Below are 20,121 nucleotides of genomic sequence, written 5' to 3' on the forward strand. Positions count from 1 at the left end.
AGAGCTCATAAAATTTGACATCGGATCGCGTGAGTCAAGCCTGTGCGCTATAGGCCTTATGCACATTGTACAGATGCACGAAATCTCGTAGAATCTCGTAGAATCCCGTAGACCCGGTTGGGTGTTGAATGTGCAGAGCCCTATTGTGGTTTCTTCAATTTCCACTAAGAAATGGGCTCTGAAGGCATTTCATACGAAAACTTTTTTTCTGACTAAGATCTAGCTAGTTTTTAGTTCTAACCAAAGTGAAAAGCTGGAAAAGCGACTGTTTGCCATTAAGTTAATTATGAGGCTAAAATTGGTCAAATGTGCATGCATAGCACACAATGAACACCCAACCGGGTCTGTACACACCTACGGTCCTACAGTCCATTTCAAAACTATAGACGCGTACCTAGGCAAAAACCGTTATGCCAGCATCTATACCACATAAAATCTGTGATCACTTTGTGCATAATTTTTTCCAAATTGGGCGTCTGTTATCCAATCGTTTAGGAACTATATGAGAGTAATTGTGGAGCGATCCTGAGCAATATTCCGAAAACTATTCTCAAAAAGGTCCAGCCAAATTTGAAATATTTCAAAAACCCTACGCGTCTATAGTTTTGAAATGGACTGTAGTACAGAACTTTGTACATCTGTACAATGTGCATAAGGCCTATTGAACCCGCCCCAGACTTGCAGACCCAGGGATGTTCACTCCTCCAGGTTGCAAAGCTGGCTCAGTCGATCGGCCTTCATCTCTCTCTCCCTCTCTCGTTTACACGATGCAGTTCGCCTTGCCTCTGGTAGATGTGTGCATCCCGACTCGGACTGCGAGATGTAGCACGTGATTCATCTACACGTGACCTCAGTGTGCATAAATATTGTCAGTGTTCTCCTTGGCTACTTGCGAAAGTCATAGCAAGTTTTAGTTCCCCAAAGTCAATGACTGAGTAGAGGTGTAGGCAGTTGAGGTGTAGGTACTATAGTCAGTCAGTGGGTGACATGCGATTTTGACATTTGTGATGGATGTGAAAGAATAGTGAAACAGAACAAAAAAGGAAAACTAAATGTGCCACCCATACTCATCAGCAGTTGTTTCGTTTTGTTATTTGCTTTCTGCAGGTATTGCATTATGAATTAATTGGGTAGATAGTTCCGTGTTTGATATTGAATTTTTTATATTATATTTTTCTTTCTCTTTTATTTTATTCGTGTTCGATATTGAATTTGTTACAAATTTGTTATTCTATTTCTCATTTTTCATTCGTGTTGGGTTTACCTATTCACTGTACTGATACATGGTGATGATTGTGCTTCGCTTTGCCCGTAAAAGAGGCCTTCCGATGGATCATCAGCAGATTGGGAAATAGGTGCAATTGTGAAGACACATAGCAAGCAGTAAATGAAGTGCCACAAATCCAGACATCCAATGTACATACATGTGACACGAATCCCAGCACAGTCAATAGTGGACAGAAAGGCTATGTGGTTGTAACTCAGTGTGTCATGATCAACACTGCTATCATCAGACAACATCATAATGGTGCGTATGAGTATTATCATTGGCTTTTCCACAAAGCACTGCATCAACTGCTTGTCCGTAATGCCAAGGACGGTCAGCGCGCGCGCCTCTCCGTGGTCTTTGGACCTCACCGAGTCAGTGATATGCTCTTGGCGCCGCGGGCCGCACTCCCGTCATAGACCTGACTATGGTACACAGAAGACGTCATTGGTAGACTGTCTTTTGACACTTTTGTCAACAACACTTTTATTAGGATGCATAGGTGTACTGAGTCGTATTCAAGCCGTTTTCTTGGATATGTCTATTCTACTTGAGAACGACAGGCTGGAGAACCGTATGGTAGATGTCAAGGAGTCGCAAAATACCGGTACTTTTGCGACTCCCTGGTCGATGAGCAGAGCTGCTAAAATGATGACATCGGATCGCGTGAGTCAAGTATGCCCTTTGCACTGGGCAGCCGGGCCCCAGACTTGGGAACCCTGGGATTTTTACTCCTCCAGGCGCAAAGCTGACTCACTCGATAGGCCTTCATCTCTCTCCCTGGCCCTCTCTCTCGTACCGTTTACATGATGCAGTGCGCCTTGGCTGTGTGCACGCCGGCTCTGAGATGTAGAACGTGATTCATCTACACATGACGTCAGTGTGCATGATGTCAGTGTTCTCCTTGCAGCATGGCGACTTGCCAAAGTCATACTCATACTCATACTCATACTGAGTCATAGCCATAGCAAGAGTTGGTGCACAAAACTTCAAAAGTCTATGACTGAGTAGATGGGATTTGTACCTGTAGGCTGTAGGCTGTAGGCTGTAGGCTGTAGGCTGTAGGCTGTAGGCTGTAGGCTGTAGGCTGTAGGCTGTAGGCTGTAGGCTGTAGGCTGTAGGCTGTAGGCTGTAGTCTGTAGAGACCTTTGTTGTCCGGTCGACACATTAGCAAAGGCAACAACAAACTACAAAAGTAATTGCACATGCGCTTAATTAATTACAAGCCCCCCCCCCCCCCCTCCCTCCGGGGCACTATTGAAGAGAGTGTTGAACGGTATGTACATCATGTATATACACAGGTATACCTGAATTACTAATACCCACAATGCAAGTACACAGCAGCACCTACATGACGTCATTGTACATGTATGTACACAGGTATCCCTGAATTACTCACAATGCAAGTACACAGCAGCACCTACATGACGTCATTGTACATGTATGTACACAGGTATCCCTGAATTACTCACAATGCAAGTACACAGCAGCACCTACATGACGTCATTGTACATGTATATACACAGGTATCCCTGAATTACTAATACTCACAATGCAAGTACACAGCAGCACATACATGACGTCATTGTACATGTATCTGATGATAACCATGTTACAGAGTGTTCTCGAAACTGAGAGTAACGGAGTAAGACCTTGGCCTCTCTGGTCATGGCTTTTGCCTGTGTCTGGTGAGCTGTTTCCCTAGCTTGGGCAAAGAGCACTATTTTCACTGTTAGGACCCTGCACACTTTGTGTAGTGAAATAGCTATGCACTCGGATACCAGTATTAGGCCATCATGTAAGACCACTTGGGACCGTCAGATTACTAACTGGACCAAGCTAGCCGGGGTAAAATCCCCGTCGATGGACGCAGTGATGAAGAGAACGCTGGGTACAGAACTACTGTTCTATATTGTGTACTCGGTCGGTAGATGAACAAAAGAATACTGGGAGAAAAATTCATACAAAATTGTTACTCAATCTGCGGACAGAACTGTTTCGTCCTTTGTGGACTCATCAGCGCACCACAGAGGAAATGAGGCCGAACCTGATAGCAATGAATAATAAAGTTACCCAAAGCTAGATTTCAAAAGGCCAGAACGTACATGTACCTTGCCAGAGTGCTCAAACTAACAAGTCAGTGAGCTCTGCATAACGCAAGCAGCAAAGTCACTACCCCACACAAGAGTGATCAACTGCTACAAGAGCATAATTGTCATGTACTCCGGGAGGAAAACTTCATATACATAATTGTTACTCAATCTGCGGACAGCATGCTGTTTCGTTCTTTGTGAACTCCTCAGCGCAGCACAGAGAAAATGAGGCCAAACCGGATAGCAATGAAAATAAAATTTCCGAAGCCAGATTTAATGAGACCCGAACGTACCTTGCCAGAGTGCTCAAACTGACAAGTCAGTGAGCTCTGCGTAAAATATACAGAATTGTTTTGTACTCCGGGAGGAAAACTTCATAATTATACATAATTGTTTTGTACTCGTATTGGGACTCAGACCGTGAGTATATCCGTGATTTCTGCGAGGCACGCACTTGTCCCCACCAGCAAACTGATCGGCGGAGCAACTCTCTCAAACTCCTAGTACCTGCACGCACACAAACACTTGTGTACAGGGGATTGGTTCATGCCTGCCATGCCAGGCTCAAGCCCTAGGCCCTCGCTTGTGTAAGTGTGTGTTTAACCCTGTGAAGGTTTGAAGGGCTAAGGAACGCGTGAAATATGCACATCCATCATTTCGCCATAACGTAAGTTTTGTTTGCTTGGTTTTGGTAATCTAGGGCTCATTGAAACGCTCTTTCCGCTGCGAAGAGAATGAGGCCACGCTCAACTGCATGGATGCCAGAAAGCCTGTTAATTATATTAAAACATATAGACCCAAACTGGATGACATTCTGTGCATCATTACTGTTATCCCTGGTCTTCGCAATCACCAACATTCTACATCCCTGTCGTCTCTCACACACCACTTGCCAATGATAAGTAGTTCAGCCTGCAGCATTCCGCTGGGCTCATTCGCCAATTGATCAATTCCAAGGGAGCAATTCTCGCGACAAGGCGCAAGTTGGTAACAAGCAACAAACAGGTACACAACAAAGAAAACCGAGAGAACTTCTGTACGGATAGTGTCCCGAGGAACTATGACTGTATGAGTAGCGCAGCAGCTGACTGCAAGAAAACAATGCAAGAGATGTGGGTGGCTGGCACATTCACAGCACTGCGATACAATCCGTAGTAGATCTACGATCGCACGTATATGTACATGCGTAGCAACTGATTGGAGTAGGAGAAGCTGAGAACTACCTTAGTTAGCGCTCTGACGGGAAAGAGCGTGGAGATTTCGACCTCTCTCTCGACCTCTCACTCACTGTGACTCAGTCTGTACCAGCGCTAAGGATAGTGACCAGGGGGAGGGGGGGGGGGGGGAGGGGGAATGGTATTATTTTAGTAAACTACACAGTCGTCAGCATGTTATGCAGCTAGAGCAGGTCTGTTGCACATTTTCTTCTTTTCTGGCATCGTCGACCAGAAACGAAACTGACAACACAGCGTAGTACTCTGGTACTCAGTAGACAGTACTCAATGATCTGGCCACCGAATGTAGAGCCCCCTTCTAGAACAGTATAGTAATAATCTTTTACAGGTTTAAGGCCAAGCAATTGCCCTTGTTTGCCTCGTTCAGTTACGGCGAGGTGCTGCTGCCACGGGTGAAACCATGCAGTGGATGTGTGCTGTGCTATCACTGGTGTCAATGTTTTCCACTCAATTCTTGCTAACTGATAGTGTCAGCAGCTCAGCAGCATCGTTGGTGGACACTCTGGCGATGGCGTAGTGCTGCTACAATGTGCTCCGGGTCAACTAAACTGCAGCACGTCCACCGTAGCCTGTTCGTCGGACTCCGTCAATCCTGGACTGCTGGCGTGCAGTTGTGCCGACAACGTCAGTGCTGCTTCGTCTGCAGGAGGCGCAGGCTTACTGGGCGCATCGTGTGTTGAGATTGATCCGTGTCGACAGGGATCCGTGCAGAACTACTCCAGAACCGGTGGCGTGTGCTTGAGCTCCGATGGCGAATCGAACTGCTACTGCAGCGGAAATATGAGCGTTGGCGGCGACGAGGATGACGCCGTGTTTTGGTGTGTGCTGCTGACTGAAAACTGTGATAGCGGTGTTGAGGATGGGGTCGGTGCGACGCTAGGTAGTACAGCATGTGCTGCCATTGGTGGAGAGTGTGGGATGATGAGCAACGGTCGGACAAGGTGTGTGTGCAAGGAAGGTTACGCTGGTAATGGATACGTGTGTTCGGATATTGACGAATGCCATGCACACACTCACAACTGCTCTAGACCTGGTGCACTCTGTACCAATACCGCTGGTTCCTTCTTGTGCACGTGCAGACCCGGTTACCAAGGAAACGGGCTGACCTGCCATGACATCACAGAGTGTGAGCTGGGACTGCACAACTGCTCAGTAGTGGGTAGTGGTTGCAGCAACATGCAGGGATCATTTCTCAGTACTTGCCTAGCAGGTTTTGCTGGGGATGGCAGACTGTGCAGGGATATTGATGAATGTGTTAATAGACAACACACATGCTCACGATACGCTCAATGTCACAACTCCATAGGCGGCTACTCATGCGATTGTCTTGGCAACTACTCTGGTGATGGATACCGATGCCATCCGGACGAGTGCGCCATGAGAGTGCATCGTTGCCATGGAGACAACATTGTCTTCCTGGACACGGAGGCAGGCTTTGACTGTATATGTTGGGTCGGGTTTGAGCTCGACTCTACGCATTTTGGCTGTCAGGATCGTAATGAGTGCTTACTGGGCAACAGGTGTCAACAGAACTACATGTGTGTGAACCTGGAAGGTAGCTTTGCTTGTCTGTGTGCCTATGGCTTTGAGCTGGCCCGGGTGTCGGGTCCAACACAATGCATCGATGTGGATGAATGTCACGCTGCTGGAAATGGGAACGACTGTGATGCTATCGGTGAGCTGTGCAGGAATGTACCTGGTTCGTATGAATGTCAGTGCCATGATGGGTTTGCTAGGTCTGAAGCAAACTCTTCATGCAAAGGTACGTGTGTAGATTGCAGGATTACGATGAGAGAATTGGATTATTGCAGGTCTGCTGTATCTTGGCCGTTACAGGGTACCCAATAACCCGCCTGTTAAGCCACGTACCCGTTTGGAACCTTAAATTGTAACCGTTTCATCCCTACCTAGAAGCCCACGGGAATCACGACCCAGGGATGTTATTATTTCCAGTCAATTGACCCTGGATACGCAGACCACCTGTAAACAGAGACCACGTTTTGAAGGTGCTTTGAGCAGTCGTCTTAGACGGATTTCACCATACAATACTTCACTGTAATTATAATTATCTTATCAGCTGCTTAGCCATCATAGGTATGTACCGTGTGATGTCAGTGTTTCTATCATACTGTGTGTCATATGTGCTATAGAAATCAATGAATGCTCCACCATGACTGAGCCATGTCAGCCTGGGTCCCAGTGTCGTAATACAGAAGGCAGTTATGTATGTTCATGCTTGCCTGGCTTTCTACTGGTGGACGGGCAATGTCGTTCCTTGCCAGAATGCACTGAACAGACTGGTGAGTGGAATCACTTTCTCGTCCTACTCCTTCAAAATACATTTTTTTAACGTTCATAAGTTTGAGTTGAAATGGGAAACGCTTGAAGTAAACATTGAATGTCACCACCAAATATTGATTGTCAGGACTCAAACCAGCGAGCCTTGCTTATGTCCTGTGCTGCTCTACCACTACTCTATTACGTAGTTGTCATACTAGCAGCGTCTCTTCGGATTTCCTAACTCACACTTCCTGCGAATCCACACATGCTGGTGGGGCACAGCCTTCACTGTAATCGAACACTTCGCGTACAAACTAGGTCTGTGAGCACCAATACCTACTACGATGTGAAATTGCCATGGCTTTGAGGCAGTTAAAATGGGAATGTCTGAAGAACAATTCACTGCCACCACATTTGTATATTTTGTAAGTACCCGTAATAATATTAGGACAGAGAGTGCAAACTGCAAAGATCAGATCTGTACCTGACTGGGATAGGCATATGCGGATAATGCCGGCAGAAAAATTGGCAGAATTCGGTATTTTTCTGGTAAGTTTCATGCATGTTTGGTATGTGGATAAAGAAATGGAGCAGAATTCGAGGAATTGCACGCCACAAGGCTTGTATGGTTCTGCCAATTTCACTGCTTTTCGAGCAGAATCTGCCACCTTTTCGAGCAGAATCCGCCAATGCCTAGACTAGGATGTGAATTGTCCAAAAACAGGCCGGGACCAGATATGGCTATAACTTTTAAATCATGTTTGATCAGCATTACAGTGCAAAGGCCAACCACCGGTGCAAGAAACAGTTGGATTTCATTCAACATTATTGTGCTGCTTGCTGTTTCTTAATCTGAACAACACGTGCAGACATTGACTACTGCAATAGCACTACACATGCTCTCTGTAAGCTGTACGACACCACCGAGATGTGTCTCTGCGCCAACGGATTCAGTATGTCCCAGCACGGCTGTCGGAATATTAATAAATGCATACGTGGGCAACACGACTGCTTCTCAATGGAACACACGGAATGCATGGATACTGAAGGCTCCTACGAGTGCCGTTGCTCGACAGGGTATGCACTGGACGACAATCAACGATGCCAAGATGTGGAAGAATGTGCAGACAATATGCACGACTGTGATGGTATGGAACTTGCCTTGTACACACAGTGCCTTTACAGAGCTCTCTGCCTTTCCTCTTCTGCGAAACTTCTTTGTTCTCTCATAGTATAGCTCGGGCTGCGAAAATAGGCTTGAAATTTTCACTACGCATTGCAACATCTCGGCGCTTTGCCAGGTCTCAATCCTTTGCGAATCTGAGAAAACTAACCCCAGGAGAATTATGTGATACTGGCACAACCAACAACACAACAAATTGGCATCGCAGCGGCTCAGGCGACTTGGCAAACTGCTTTCGGAAGTGACTTTCGTCCTGAAGAAAGTGAGATTCAAAATCCAAGTATTTTCGCACCATGCCACAATGACGTCACACATACTTCGAAGTACACTGGTATGGGGGCGTGGCTATAATTCAAATATTTCAAGAACGCTTTCTCGTAGAGACTTCGGACCAAGACCATTCGACTTAGCGCGCGAAACTCTTCAGGATATCAAATTTTCATTTTTTCGTGGAGTTGGTCAGCCGACCAGAGGTCTCGGCTTCTCAATTTCTCTTCACTGGGGGTTTTCCCCCGCTCACCTACATACGTGTTCTTTTCCTCGCACACATTCTCACATTACCGATGACACATGCATGGCGAGTAGAATGAGAGAAAGGATGTTGTGTGAATGTCATGTCTTCTAAACCTTCTTTCCTATTGGACGTGAACCATGAACAACTGTGTAAGTGGGTCTGTTTGGTTGTCATGAGTAGTGTGACTGACAACATAGGATTTATTTTATTTATACAAGCATGTCGACAAAGACAAGCAAGCCAACATGAAAATAACATGTTACTGTATCATCCAGTATGGGCATACATGTACCGACATGCAATATCTATGACAGTAGATTAGGCTATGTCAGTCATCGAGCAGATGGTGATCTGCTTGTTTCATGTTCCCTCTGCACATTCAGGCAATGCCACATGTAGAATCAGTGTAGGGACATTCCACTGTCTCTGCAATACTGGCTTCACAGGAACTGGACACACTGGTGGGTGTGAGAATGTCAATGAATGTGTGCATGGTCTGACTGCTAACACAAGAACTATGAATCCTGTTACCACCATGGCTCGTATTCCTTGCACGGCTAGCAACATGCAGTGTGCAGACACGGTTGCAAGCTATCGATGTGACTGCTTGCCCGGTTACTACATGCAACATGACGGCCAGTGCAGACCCAGTAAGTCGTGATATGTTGACTTTGCGTACGATTCTACGGCACAGTGGCTGCATGCATACAGTTCAAGGATGGATATGCAACTCAGTCTGAGAACAGTACTGTTTCATTGATCCCTTGCAATGTGGACTCATACGCTCAGCACACAGGAATGAGGCACAGCATGGTAGATGCAGCCATGGAGATAACAGTTCTCAGAATTTCTTCATTGTCTTTGTGTACGGTGAGCAGTGGTGAAACTAGCAAGTTAGCTAGGTATTGGTGGAGAATATCATGATTGTTTCCCTGGTCAGTTTAGATAATGACCACCAAATGTATACTGTGAGGATCATCTGTTGTCATGGTGATGCGAAGACAATACAGAGAGCAAGTATACTAATGATGTGCGTGTGTGTGTGTTTGCGTATATGTGTGTGTATGTGTGTGTATGTGTGTTTGTGTATATTATGTGTCTGAGTGTGTGTGTGTGTGTGTGTGTGTATGTGTGTGTATGTGTGTGTGTGTATGTGTGTGTGTATGTGTGTGTGTGTGTATGTGTGTGTATGTGTGTATGCATATGTGTGTCGGAGTGTGTGTGTGTGTATGTGTGTGTGTATGTGTGTGTGTGTGTATGTGTGTGTGTATGTGTGTGTGTGTGTATGTGTATGTGTGTGTGTGTATGTGTGTATGCATATGTGTGTCGGAGTGTGTGTGTGTGTATGTGTGTATGCATATTGTGAGTGTGTGTGTGTGTGCGTGTGTGTGTGTGTGTTTGTGTGTGTGTGTGTGTGTGTGTGTGTGTGTGTGTGTGTGTGTACCCTGTATCCGTCATAGGCAGTGAGCTGTTCACACCATGGAGTCCACCACAGCCCGGAACACCCACATCATTGACATGGCCCATTCGAAAGTTTGATTACCAACAAGATCTGTGAGTCGATGGATATGTCTCCTCACAATACTTTGAGTGTGCTCTTGCATTGCCTGCTTTCTAGTTATCAAACCATGAATACTGGGATGGAGGGGGGGGGGGGGGTAGCCCTTGCCTTGCCTACTTCCTTGTTATCAAAACCATGAATACTGGGGTGGAGGGGGGGGGGGGGTAGCCCTTGCCTTGCCTGCTTCCTTGTTATCAAACCAATGAATACTGGGGTGGGGGTAGCCCTTGCCTTGCCTGCTTCCTTGTTATCAAACCCATGAATACTGGGGTGGAGGGGGGGGGGCGGGGGGTAGCCCTTGCCTTGCCTGCTTCCTTGTTATCAAACCCATGAACACTGGAGTGGAGGGGGGGGGGGGGTAGCCCTTGCCTTGTTATCAAACCCATGAATACTGGGGTGGGGGGGGGGGGGTAGCCCTTGCCTTGCCTGCTTCCTTGTTATCAAACCATGAATACTGGGTGGAAGGGGGGGGGGGGGGTACGGAGGTAGCCCTTGGCTGATAATGTCTATGGAAGAGTTAGCAGAAAATGGTACTTTGCTGGGATATTCCATGCATGCTTGGTATAAGGATAAAATCACTGCCTTTCAGAAGAATCTTTCCTTTATCGAACATTGTACGCCAAGGGCAAGTGGGGCGGGGGGGGGGGGGGGGGTGGAATTGAAGTCAGGGGAGGGCAAGAAATTTACTAAGACGAGCAAGAGCATGTTCTAGTGTAACAGATAAAGCTAGTACAATGCTATGTTACAATTTGAATGCTGAAGTACACTCACAATGTCAGCATGTACTGCAGCTGCTACTGTTTAACAATGGTAGAAAATTATAACAAGAGAAGATCTATTTCCAGAGTGAAGTAGGACAAGTTTATGACTTGATAGTCTTCTTCCTGAGTTGGCACCCCCCCCCCCCCCCCCCACCACACCCCATCTCCTGGGTAGTTGGTCCATCTTTGTTGATGATTTGCTTGCTACTGCAGCCAGTACACAGTCATTGGCATCAACCTTGGACCAGCTACCTTGAGCAGCTCAACTAGCAGAGTGTTTTTCATGTTTCACCCGACATTCTATACAACTTGACCGGACCCAATGTCTACTCTTACGCTGAAGCACCGGAGACAAGGCAGCCAGGCTCCACGCCGAGGGCATACGTTGTGGCGGAGTTCCACTCGTCGTTGTTTGGACACAGGGCCGTATTGCCCGTGACGGTGGGTGATGGGACGAGACTCGGGCAGTGGGAGAATGGTCCCCTCCCGCCCAGACACACCTTCACACTATGGTATCAGGCAGCGCAGGCCAGTGAGGATGCTGATAAATACTCCCAGGTGAGGAATTTGTGCATGCAACAGCATTGCGAGCCATGTTTTGTTAGAAAGCGATTCTGGACGGAAAACTTTGGACTCACATTTCGTCATACTGTACAAAGCTCGGTATACAATAAACAAGTTCACGGAAAAGAAACCCGGATTATAATATTATTTTGGGCCCTAGAGAGTGGTGGCGTTCCTGCGGATGCGGAAAACTGGGCCTTTGGCCGAGTCTCACGCGAACCGTGAATTTTTTTTTTTTTTGGGCCCTTAATAGAAAATTTATTCCATCTTTTTTAATTGAAGGATGGCGATAAACTTGTGTCGCCTCGCCGCCTGTTAAAAAAAAAATTTATTCGATTTTTATGTGTGCAGATAAGAGTAGTGGCGACATCACCATACCTACCCATTCAAGAAACGACAGGTATACGTTTGCAGTGTGTGCTAGAGTGTGTGTGTTACAATGTGTGTGTTACAATGTGTGTTACAATGTGTGTTACAATGTGTGTGTTACTTTGATTGTGGTGCAGCACACTGTGTACCTGTCTGACCACCACCACCCAGTATGTTGACATACAGTCTGGTTACAAATCACCATGACAACCATCAGTGGCTGTTACAACCTGTAAGAACCCATTCTACTATACAGAAGTAATGATCCAAAAGTTACAAACCCAAAAGTAAAGTAGAGATAGCCGGATTCGCGGCCGCATCACCCCACGTGTTCAGGAACACATCGAGTAAAGACGTTCACATTGGCGGGCCACCACTTCGCCCATTATATCCCAGTGTCGAATGCAGACCTCACAAGAGAAGGATCCAAAACAACAAGAATCACCATCATTTTCTGTAAAAGCCGGTACTTGCCACCAGCTAAGGACACTTCGCTATGCTGGTTCATCATCATGATCATCTTGCTGAGCCCCGCTGACGTCATCAGTCACATGATCATCTTGCTGAGCCCTGCTGATGTCATCATTCACGTGATCAGTCATGACTCATACGTGACAAGAAACAGTCGGTCACGCAATGATCGGCCACACACACCACGTGCGCGCATACACGCAGTCACATGCACACACAGATAGGCTTTCCCCAAATAGGCCGGCCGAAAATTTCGCCAAAAATGAGACTTTTCGAAAAATTGCTAAGCCTTTCGCCGATTTTGGAGGGTTCCTTTGAGAATTGCCGGAAATCTACCAAATTTAATGTTGTTGCAAAGTGCGCTTACGATCAGTATGAACGAATGATGTTGCTGCAAGCATGACAGGTCGAGCTATTTACTTCACTACTTGTACTGTTAGGATTTTGAGTTCGTGTGATTCGTGTCATTTGACCTCCTCTCAAACAAACATTAGCCATTAGGAAGACCGTCACTAGTAAAATCCCCAAATCGGGGCGCGAAAAAGTCGCCGAAAACGAGACTTAACGAAAAAACGCTAAGCTTTTCGCCCATTTTGGAGGGTTTCTTTGAGAATGGCCAAAACTCTACCAAATCTTCCAATATCTCACCAATCTCGAATCCGATGGGCCAACAATTCTATTAGCCCATTTCCCAATATATTCCAATTTTGCAGAACAGGCGAAAAAACGGGCCGATTTGGGGAAAGCCTACACACACACACGCATACACACACAGACATACACATACAAACAACACGTACATGCACAAAAGATCCGAAATTAAAGCGCTGTGGACCGTGGCTAGAACCAGACACCACTATTCGTTCCATATTCTGCGTAGCTTCGGTAATGATAATATTTTTTACCCGGCATGTATCACCTCTGTCCAGGTGCTGGTAATGGGCATACAGCAGTGTCTGTCACTCTAATAGCTGCAGCGGCTGGAGGACTGGCTTTCGTAATGTTCCTATCCCTCTGCATTGTGGTTCTGATACGGAGACAACGGCGCCTGGCTGGCAAAGGAAAAATGCGCCAGCCTTCCAGGAACAAGATGCTTGGCTCAAGTGCCTCTGAAGACATTAAGATACGAGACACGTCAATTTGAATCCCATATTTTGGTGTTCTTGTTTTCTATCGTTCATACAAATGATGCTTGATTTTCTGTCCCTGGTCTATAGTATAATGGAAGGCATATTGAGCACATGCACAGGGCATACCCATGCAGTGTGGTGTGAACATTACTGTACTAAACTATCTGATTACATGTATTGGCAACTTGCATCTTTCCATCTCAATAGCTCATCCAAAATGCAAGATAATCCCAGCAAATTGGAAGACCTGGCAGGTATGACATCATCATAATTATTACCCTGGTCACCAAGAGCATGTTCTTATTTTACACACAGACACTAGCTGTACGCTGCTCAGTTTACGCGCTACGCCTTCATGACCCCTACGCGTAACCTTGAGCAATTATTACACAATCATGGTTTGCCTTACTAACACACAGGTCAGTTCAGAGTCACCGGCTATCAGCTAAACCAAACTCCTAGCGTAGTTATTGTCTTTCTGATCGCATAGTCCTCTTCCTTGCACGACTGATGCACTCGGCATGTTCTACGTGTACCAGAATTGCAAATATGGACAATTGCGAATTGCAAAATTAATAATAATTATTCGTGCCTCGTTCCATCACATCATCAGCTATGTCATAACACTGACAGCCGGTAATTCATGTACCACTTACTTTTCAACCATGTGCCCACTTTGAGCAGCTCGTGAGCAACTCGTGCCAAACAATAAAGTGGTACCAGTGTACACGTAGTTCTAGTTTTTGAGCATGCACTGATTATGCTCACACTAAGTCAGACCAGTAAAATGTACTGTTGCTTGGTTGGGTCGAATAAAATCCAGTTCCATGACTAAAATTTAATTAGAGACTGACTTCACTGCACAGTCCTCTGTTCATAGTCACTTTTGGGCAGTCCCTGGACTATAAAATTCTCACAGCTGGATTTTACTTGCCACCACTGACAGTCTGTGCATTGCAACAAGAATAATAATTATTGACACCGCACAGTGGTTCCATTGCATGCAATTAATGTCATAAAGATATTATGTTCATCCCACACACACAACACGCGAATAAATGTCACGGAGTCGAGCGATTTGCCAGTCAGACAGAGTTCTCCGCATCCGTGGGAATGCCACCACCTCAAGGATCAAGGCGCAGATGCAGCTCTCCTTAATCAGTGGAAGGTGAGTAGATCCACACATGCTACATAATAATTATAACTAAAATACGGTGTAAAGTGAAGCCGAAGTAACTCATGCAAACAGTTGCGGAATGTTAACAGAAATACATTTCATTGTTCAAGAAAGGGCTTATCAAGAAGTGGAAATCAAGGAGCAAGAGAAAGGGCGGATTTGCTCTCCAAAGTGTAAGCGAATAATCAATGCTTGATCTGACTAGGTGCACACCTTAGACAACTGATGAGCCGTAGTAGCCTGTTGTGATACAACTATACGACTGTGATCTATGTTTTACCTTGGTCTCCAGTACCAATTTAATATCACACTACACGACACTGTTTGGTAATGTGCAGGCATTGAATACAAACAGATCACTCGCAATCAGACTCAAAGAAATACGAAAGAGAGACAGCCAAGATGCGCTGATACTTAAATTTCGTCAAACTTCTTTTCCAGAATTGAATTATCATGATCTTAATAAATAACTTTCAAGAATTGGACACCATTCGCAGCAAATACGGAATTGAGATAACATTTTCCGTTCCCAACATGAAACATGGATCCACAACAACAAACAGGGAGATTGACCTGTAAAGATGTGTTGCTGGTGGTGGTGCTGATGCTGATGCTGATAGCTGTGGCTAGGTTTTCTGAATACTAGCATTGAGCATGGTGCGGTTGATGTCCATGGCTGCCAGGCCACAGCACAGGATGATAGGGCCAATGACTGCGCCTTCCAGTCCAAATATGTACATGCCGCCGGCCACAGCCAAGCCGGTCAGGTATGGATGTCCACCACTGCACATATACACAGACACAACACAGACACACACAACACAAACACACACACATACACACACACACACACACACACACACACACACACACACAATACAAGACAACACACAACACGGTGAGAGCCAATCATTGAACTATATGTAGTAGTTAAAACGACAGCAGGATGCAAGCAGAGTCAACTAGTCGTGCTTGCACCCGGCAAGCTAGCTGTCCTAGCCAAGTAGAAGACGCTCAGGTTCTTCGGCCCTAGACCCCGTTTGGTTAGAGCAGCTTGTTTGCCATACACACGCATAACCATTGTTTGCTTGGTCTGCATACTTACTCCAGATACTGCATGTAGGCGCACTAACGTTAGCCATTTCTTGAAAACAAGGGGTGGAGAATGCTCATAATTATACTCTCACCCATGTGTACCCAACTCACACTGAAAAACAGCATGCATTGATAATGGGTGAGAGTAAGACCTCTGCCATTCTGAAAGAGGCGTTTGACTTTACAGCCCTGTAAACCATACTATACTATACTGTAGTAATGAGTACTATAGTACACCATACTATAGTAAGGTGTACTGTACCATACTATAGTATGGTACAGTATACCATACTATAGTATGGAGTACTATAGTATGGTAAAGTATACCATACTATAGTATCAAGTACTATAGTATGGTATACTGTAGTATGGTGTACTATAGTATATCATACTATAGTATGGTATACTATAGTACTTGATACTATAGTACTTGATACTATAGTACTTGATACTATAGTACTTGATACTATAGTACTTGATACTATAGTACTTGATACTATAGTATCAAGTACTATAGTACTTGATACTATAGTATGGTGTACTGTGGCCACATTGTTTACTCATATCACACATACAGTGACTGTGGATGGTAGCAGTACGACTATGGATGGTAGCAGTACGACTATGGATGGTAGCAGTACGACTATGGATGGTAGCAGTACGACTATGGATGGTAGCAGTACGACTATGGATGGTAGCAGTACGACTATGGATGGTAGCAGTACGACTATGGATGGTAGCAGTACGACTATGGATGGTAGCAGTACGACTATGGATGGCAGCAGTACGACTATGGATGGTAGCAGTACGACTATGGATGGTAGCAGTACGACTATGGATGGTAGCAGTACGACTATGGATGGTAGCAGTACGACTATGGATGGTAGCAGTACGACTGTGGATGGTAGCAGTACGACTGTGGATGGTAGCAGTACGACTATGGATGGTAGCAGTACGACTGTGGATGGTAGCAGTACGACTATGGATGGTAGCAGTACGACTATGGATGGTAGCAGTACGACTATGGATGGTAGCAGTACGACTATGGATGGTAGCAGTACGACTATGGATGGTAGCAGTACGACTATGGATGGTAGCAGTACGACTATGGATGGTAGCAGTACGACTATGGATGGTAGCAGTACGACTATGAATGGTAGCAGTACGACTATGGATGGTAGCAGTACGACTATGGATGGTAGCAGTACGACTATGGATGGTAGCAGTACGACTGTGGATGGTAGCAGTACGACTGTGGATGGTAGCAGTACGACTATGGATGGTAGCAGTACGACTGTGGATGGTAGCAGTACGACTATGGATGGTAGCAGTACGACTATGGATGGTAGCAGTACGACTATGGATGGTAGCAGTACGACTATGGATGGTAGCAGTACGACTATGGATGGTAGCAGTACGACTATGGATGGTAGCAGTACGACTATGGATGGTAGCAGTACGACTATGGATGGTAGCAGTACGACTATGGATGGTAGCAGTACGACTATGGATGGTCGGCGCAAAGGGGATACGGGACGTCCGCGGTAAGTGTTATGAAACATCGGCCTGCAAATGCTCAAATTTGATCTCCTTTCAAAGCCAACATTGAGACCAAAACCGGACTGGCAGGACGCCACGCTATGACACTGCAGTCCACAGATCATACAGTACATGTGACATGTCTGCCAGTAGATACACGCTCCCAAAGCAGTATCAATCTATTATAAATCCAGTGCATATTGTAAAAGACCCATACAGCACGTACCCTTTGATCTCAGAGTATATGGCCACGTCGACAACATTGTAGCAGAGAAAGTGCAGGCCGAACAGCAGTGATGCTTTGATCCAGGACTGTTGCGCAACAGCCAGGTAGAGTGATGCGGGCAGTGCTACCCAGTAGCTGCCTAGTAGAGGTATGGCGGCAAACAAAGCTGAGATTACTGCAAGTGTAAGTCAAACAACATGAACAGCACAGAACACAGAACAGTTGCATTGTCATGCTACAGTCAAGCTGGAGGAAATGCCTGAGAGTGGATCCCGTCCTGTCACCTCAGCCTCCAATACACATGTGTGTGTACATGTAGTGCAGAACAACATTGCATGATATCTACATATACTTGCACCTTAACACTTCAGAGACCATGATTATTTCAATGAATGCACTGCATATGTGTACCCAGGTATTTACTCCAGGAATGGACATAGGGAAGGGGGATGGAGAAGGGGACTGGGGGGGGGGGGGGGGGGGGGGAGCTGATTCAATACACCTGTAGTGGCTCTGTACTACAGTCTGAACAAGGTAATATCTAACAATTGGGCCACCGTGTTTCACATGTACGTACATGTAGGTAGGACACAAACAACTTCCCAGCTCAATCCCCTACTCAAACTCACCTCCATGCAATCCCCCTAGACACAAACAACTTCCCAGCTCTATCCCCTACTCAAACTCACCTCCATGCAATCCCCCTAGACACAAACAACTTCCCAGCTCTATCCCCTACTCAAACTCACCTCCATGCAATCCCCCTAGACACACACACAGAGATAGTTATAGTGCAGAAAACACCCCTTTCCCACCACACACACACAGAGATGCGACAGACATGTGATCTGCAACACACGCACGTCTGCCTCCTCCCACTCCTCCACTTCCACGAGCATCCACCACATGCGCACACAAGCATGCACGCAGACCTAAACACAGACACGGATACAGACACCCATGCCTGCCACCCCCCCCCCTCCCAAACAAACAGAATCTCCCCCCCCCCCCCCTCCCCCACACACACACATTGAGATTGGTATTGATCTACAACGCATGGGAGAAATGAGTGGCTTACCTGCCGGCGTAAAGACCACTTCAAATCCAAACAGAGTATGTGTGAAGAATGTAAACAGTCCGTAGAATGTTATCATCTTTAGAGATGCACCAAATACTCCCCTGAACAAACACAGGACCCAAGAGTTCACATACACACACGCGATTAGAAGACACACGAATGCACCCATGCAGGAAGGCACGCACACACACCACACACACATACATACACACACACACACACACCACGCACACACACACACACACACACACACACACACACACACACACACACACACACACAAACACACACACACACAGCAAAACTGTATTCAGTAGGGGTGAAACGAAGGTCTCAAATTCCCATTCGAACCTTCTTTATTAAGGCGAACGAAGGTGTCGAAGGATTCTTTTTAACATGATCACGGAAACGCTCAAAAATCTTGAAAATAAAAAGGGGCAAAAATCAGAACCCAATACTTACATTGTATGTGCAATTTGTTTCTGATCTGGTGGTATCAATGTATCCATTCCAGGTAAGAAAATACTTTGCCTGCAAGCAGCAAAACTGAGCGAAAACACGATCGAAATCGCAAAACTATACTCCTACTAGTATCGCAGAGCGCCAAACACTCGACGAATACAATCAAAACAGTCATCCATGAGTACACCATGGTAGATCTACACACCAACGCAAAACGGGAACACGCTGGTGACTGGAACAGGGCCAGTTCATCACTGACTTGTCACTTCTTCAGTTCCGGTGCGCACGCGGACCGTGCCCCTACTTGTAGTACAGCATGACTGTACAGTGCTAGTGCATGCAGTACGAGTACATCGCACAAGATCAATGCATTGATGCATGCGGTAAACCCGTGTCGACCTTCGCTCGAATCAAAAACGAAGGTTCGTTTCAAAGGAAAACGAAGGTCCTTCCAACCTTCGACTACTTCGTTTCACCCCTAGTATTCAGCACATATCCCCATTGTAAGACAGACAGTAACACTACATACCTCCAAAGATTGTGCATTTCTATCTAGTGCTGGGGTTGCAGAGTTTCACATCAAATGAAACTAGGGTATGAGCTTGTACACTGGCAAGCAGTGCAAAGTCATCAGCAAAGAGTCATACGCAAAGCAGGCATGCATAAAAAAAACCTGTAGGTACATGTATGTTGCAGGCAGCGTGTGTGTGTGTTGTCAGATGATGTGAAGTACTTCTATTGCTGACCCCATAGACTGGAGTAGCGCACACTCTAGAGGGGGTAATGTACTCTTGATGACAGTCAGGGTACTTCGTGTTACTAGAATGTCCGTACTAGAGTAGAGAGAGAGAGAGAGAGAGAGAGAGAGGGGTTCCACCGGGACTACTACATGTATAACAAATTAGCAGAAGTGAACGGTGACTTCGTGCAACCGACAGTGGCAAGGCGTACATGCTGTCACAACCGGAAAGCTATTGTTTAGCAACACTCGTTCTCACGCAGACAATCCCAGAGGCTATTAGACTGAGCATGGAAATGGGTCCTCTATGTCAAACCACCACTTGCGGTGCCATTCAGTCAAAAAGGTATTTTCCTATGCAATGTATGGGTCGTAAG

General features: G+C 46.0%; 2 protein-coding genes across 3 annotated transcripts in view; one reads left to right on the top strand and one right to left on the bottom strand.

Moving 5' to 3' along the window:
* Positions 1-1,804: 1,804 nt before the first annotated feature.
* Positions 1,805-14,032, top strand: LOC135819995 (fibrillin-3-like). The gene is made up of 9 exons (XM_065333295.1): positions 1,805-1,933; positions 5,064-6,357; positions 6,746-6,895; positions 7,745-8,023; positions 8,956-9,222; positions 10,033-10,126; positions 11,108-11,452; positions 11,810-11,858; positions 13,228-14,032. The coding sequence occupies exons 1-7, from the start codon at positions 1,805-1,807 to the stop codon at positions 11,205-11,207; spliced, it is 2,313 nt and encodes a 770-aa protein (XP_065189367.1). The 3' UTR covers positions 11,208-11,452; positions 11,810-11,858; positions 13,228-14,032.
* A 457-nt stretch (positions 14,033-14,489) lies between these two features.
* Positions 14,490-20,121, bottom strand: part of LOC135819263 (transmembrane protein 245-like) — a 29,598-nt gene continuing 23,966 nt past the window's right edge. For both annotated transcript variants that reach the window (XM_065332438.1, XM_065332437.1), the window contains exons 13-15: positions 18,544-18,644; positions 17,466-17,640; positions 14,490-15,388 (exon numbers count right to left, since the gene is read on the bottom strand). In XM_065332438.1, the coding sequence (XP_065188510.1) occupies positions 15,232-15,388; positions 17,466-17,640; positions 18,544-18,644 (433 nt within the window). In that variant the 3' untranslated portion in view covers positions 14,490-15,231. The remainder of the gene's footprint in view (positions 15,389-17,465; positions 17,641-18,543; positions 18,645-20,121) is intronic.

Source organism: Sycon ciliatum, chromosome 6 (assembly GCF_964019385.1).
Source record: "Sycon ciliatum chromosome 6, ocSycCili1.1, whole genome shotgun sequence".
Classification (NCBI taxonomy): Eukaryota; Metazoa; Porifera; class Calcarea; order Leucosolenida; family Sycettidae; genus Sycon; species Sycon ciliatum.

Coding starts and splice junctions, on each gene's coding strand:
- LOC135819995 (XM_065333295.1), top strand. CDS start 1,805: ATGTCTATTCTACTTGAGAACGACAGGCTGGAGAACCGTATGGTAGAT. Junction 1,934..5,063: donor AAATGATGACATCGGATCGC/GTGAGTCAAGTA, acceptor GCTAACTGATAG/TGTCAGCAGCTCAGCAGCAT. Junction 9,223..10,032: donor TGACGGCCAGTGCAGACCCA/GTAAGTCGTGAT, acceptor TATCCGTCATAG/GCAGTGAGCTGTTCACACCA.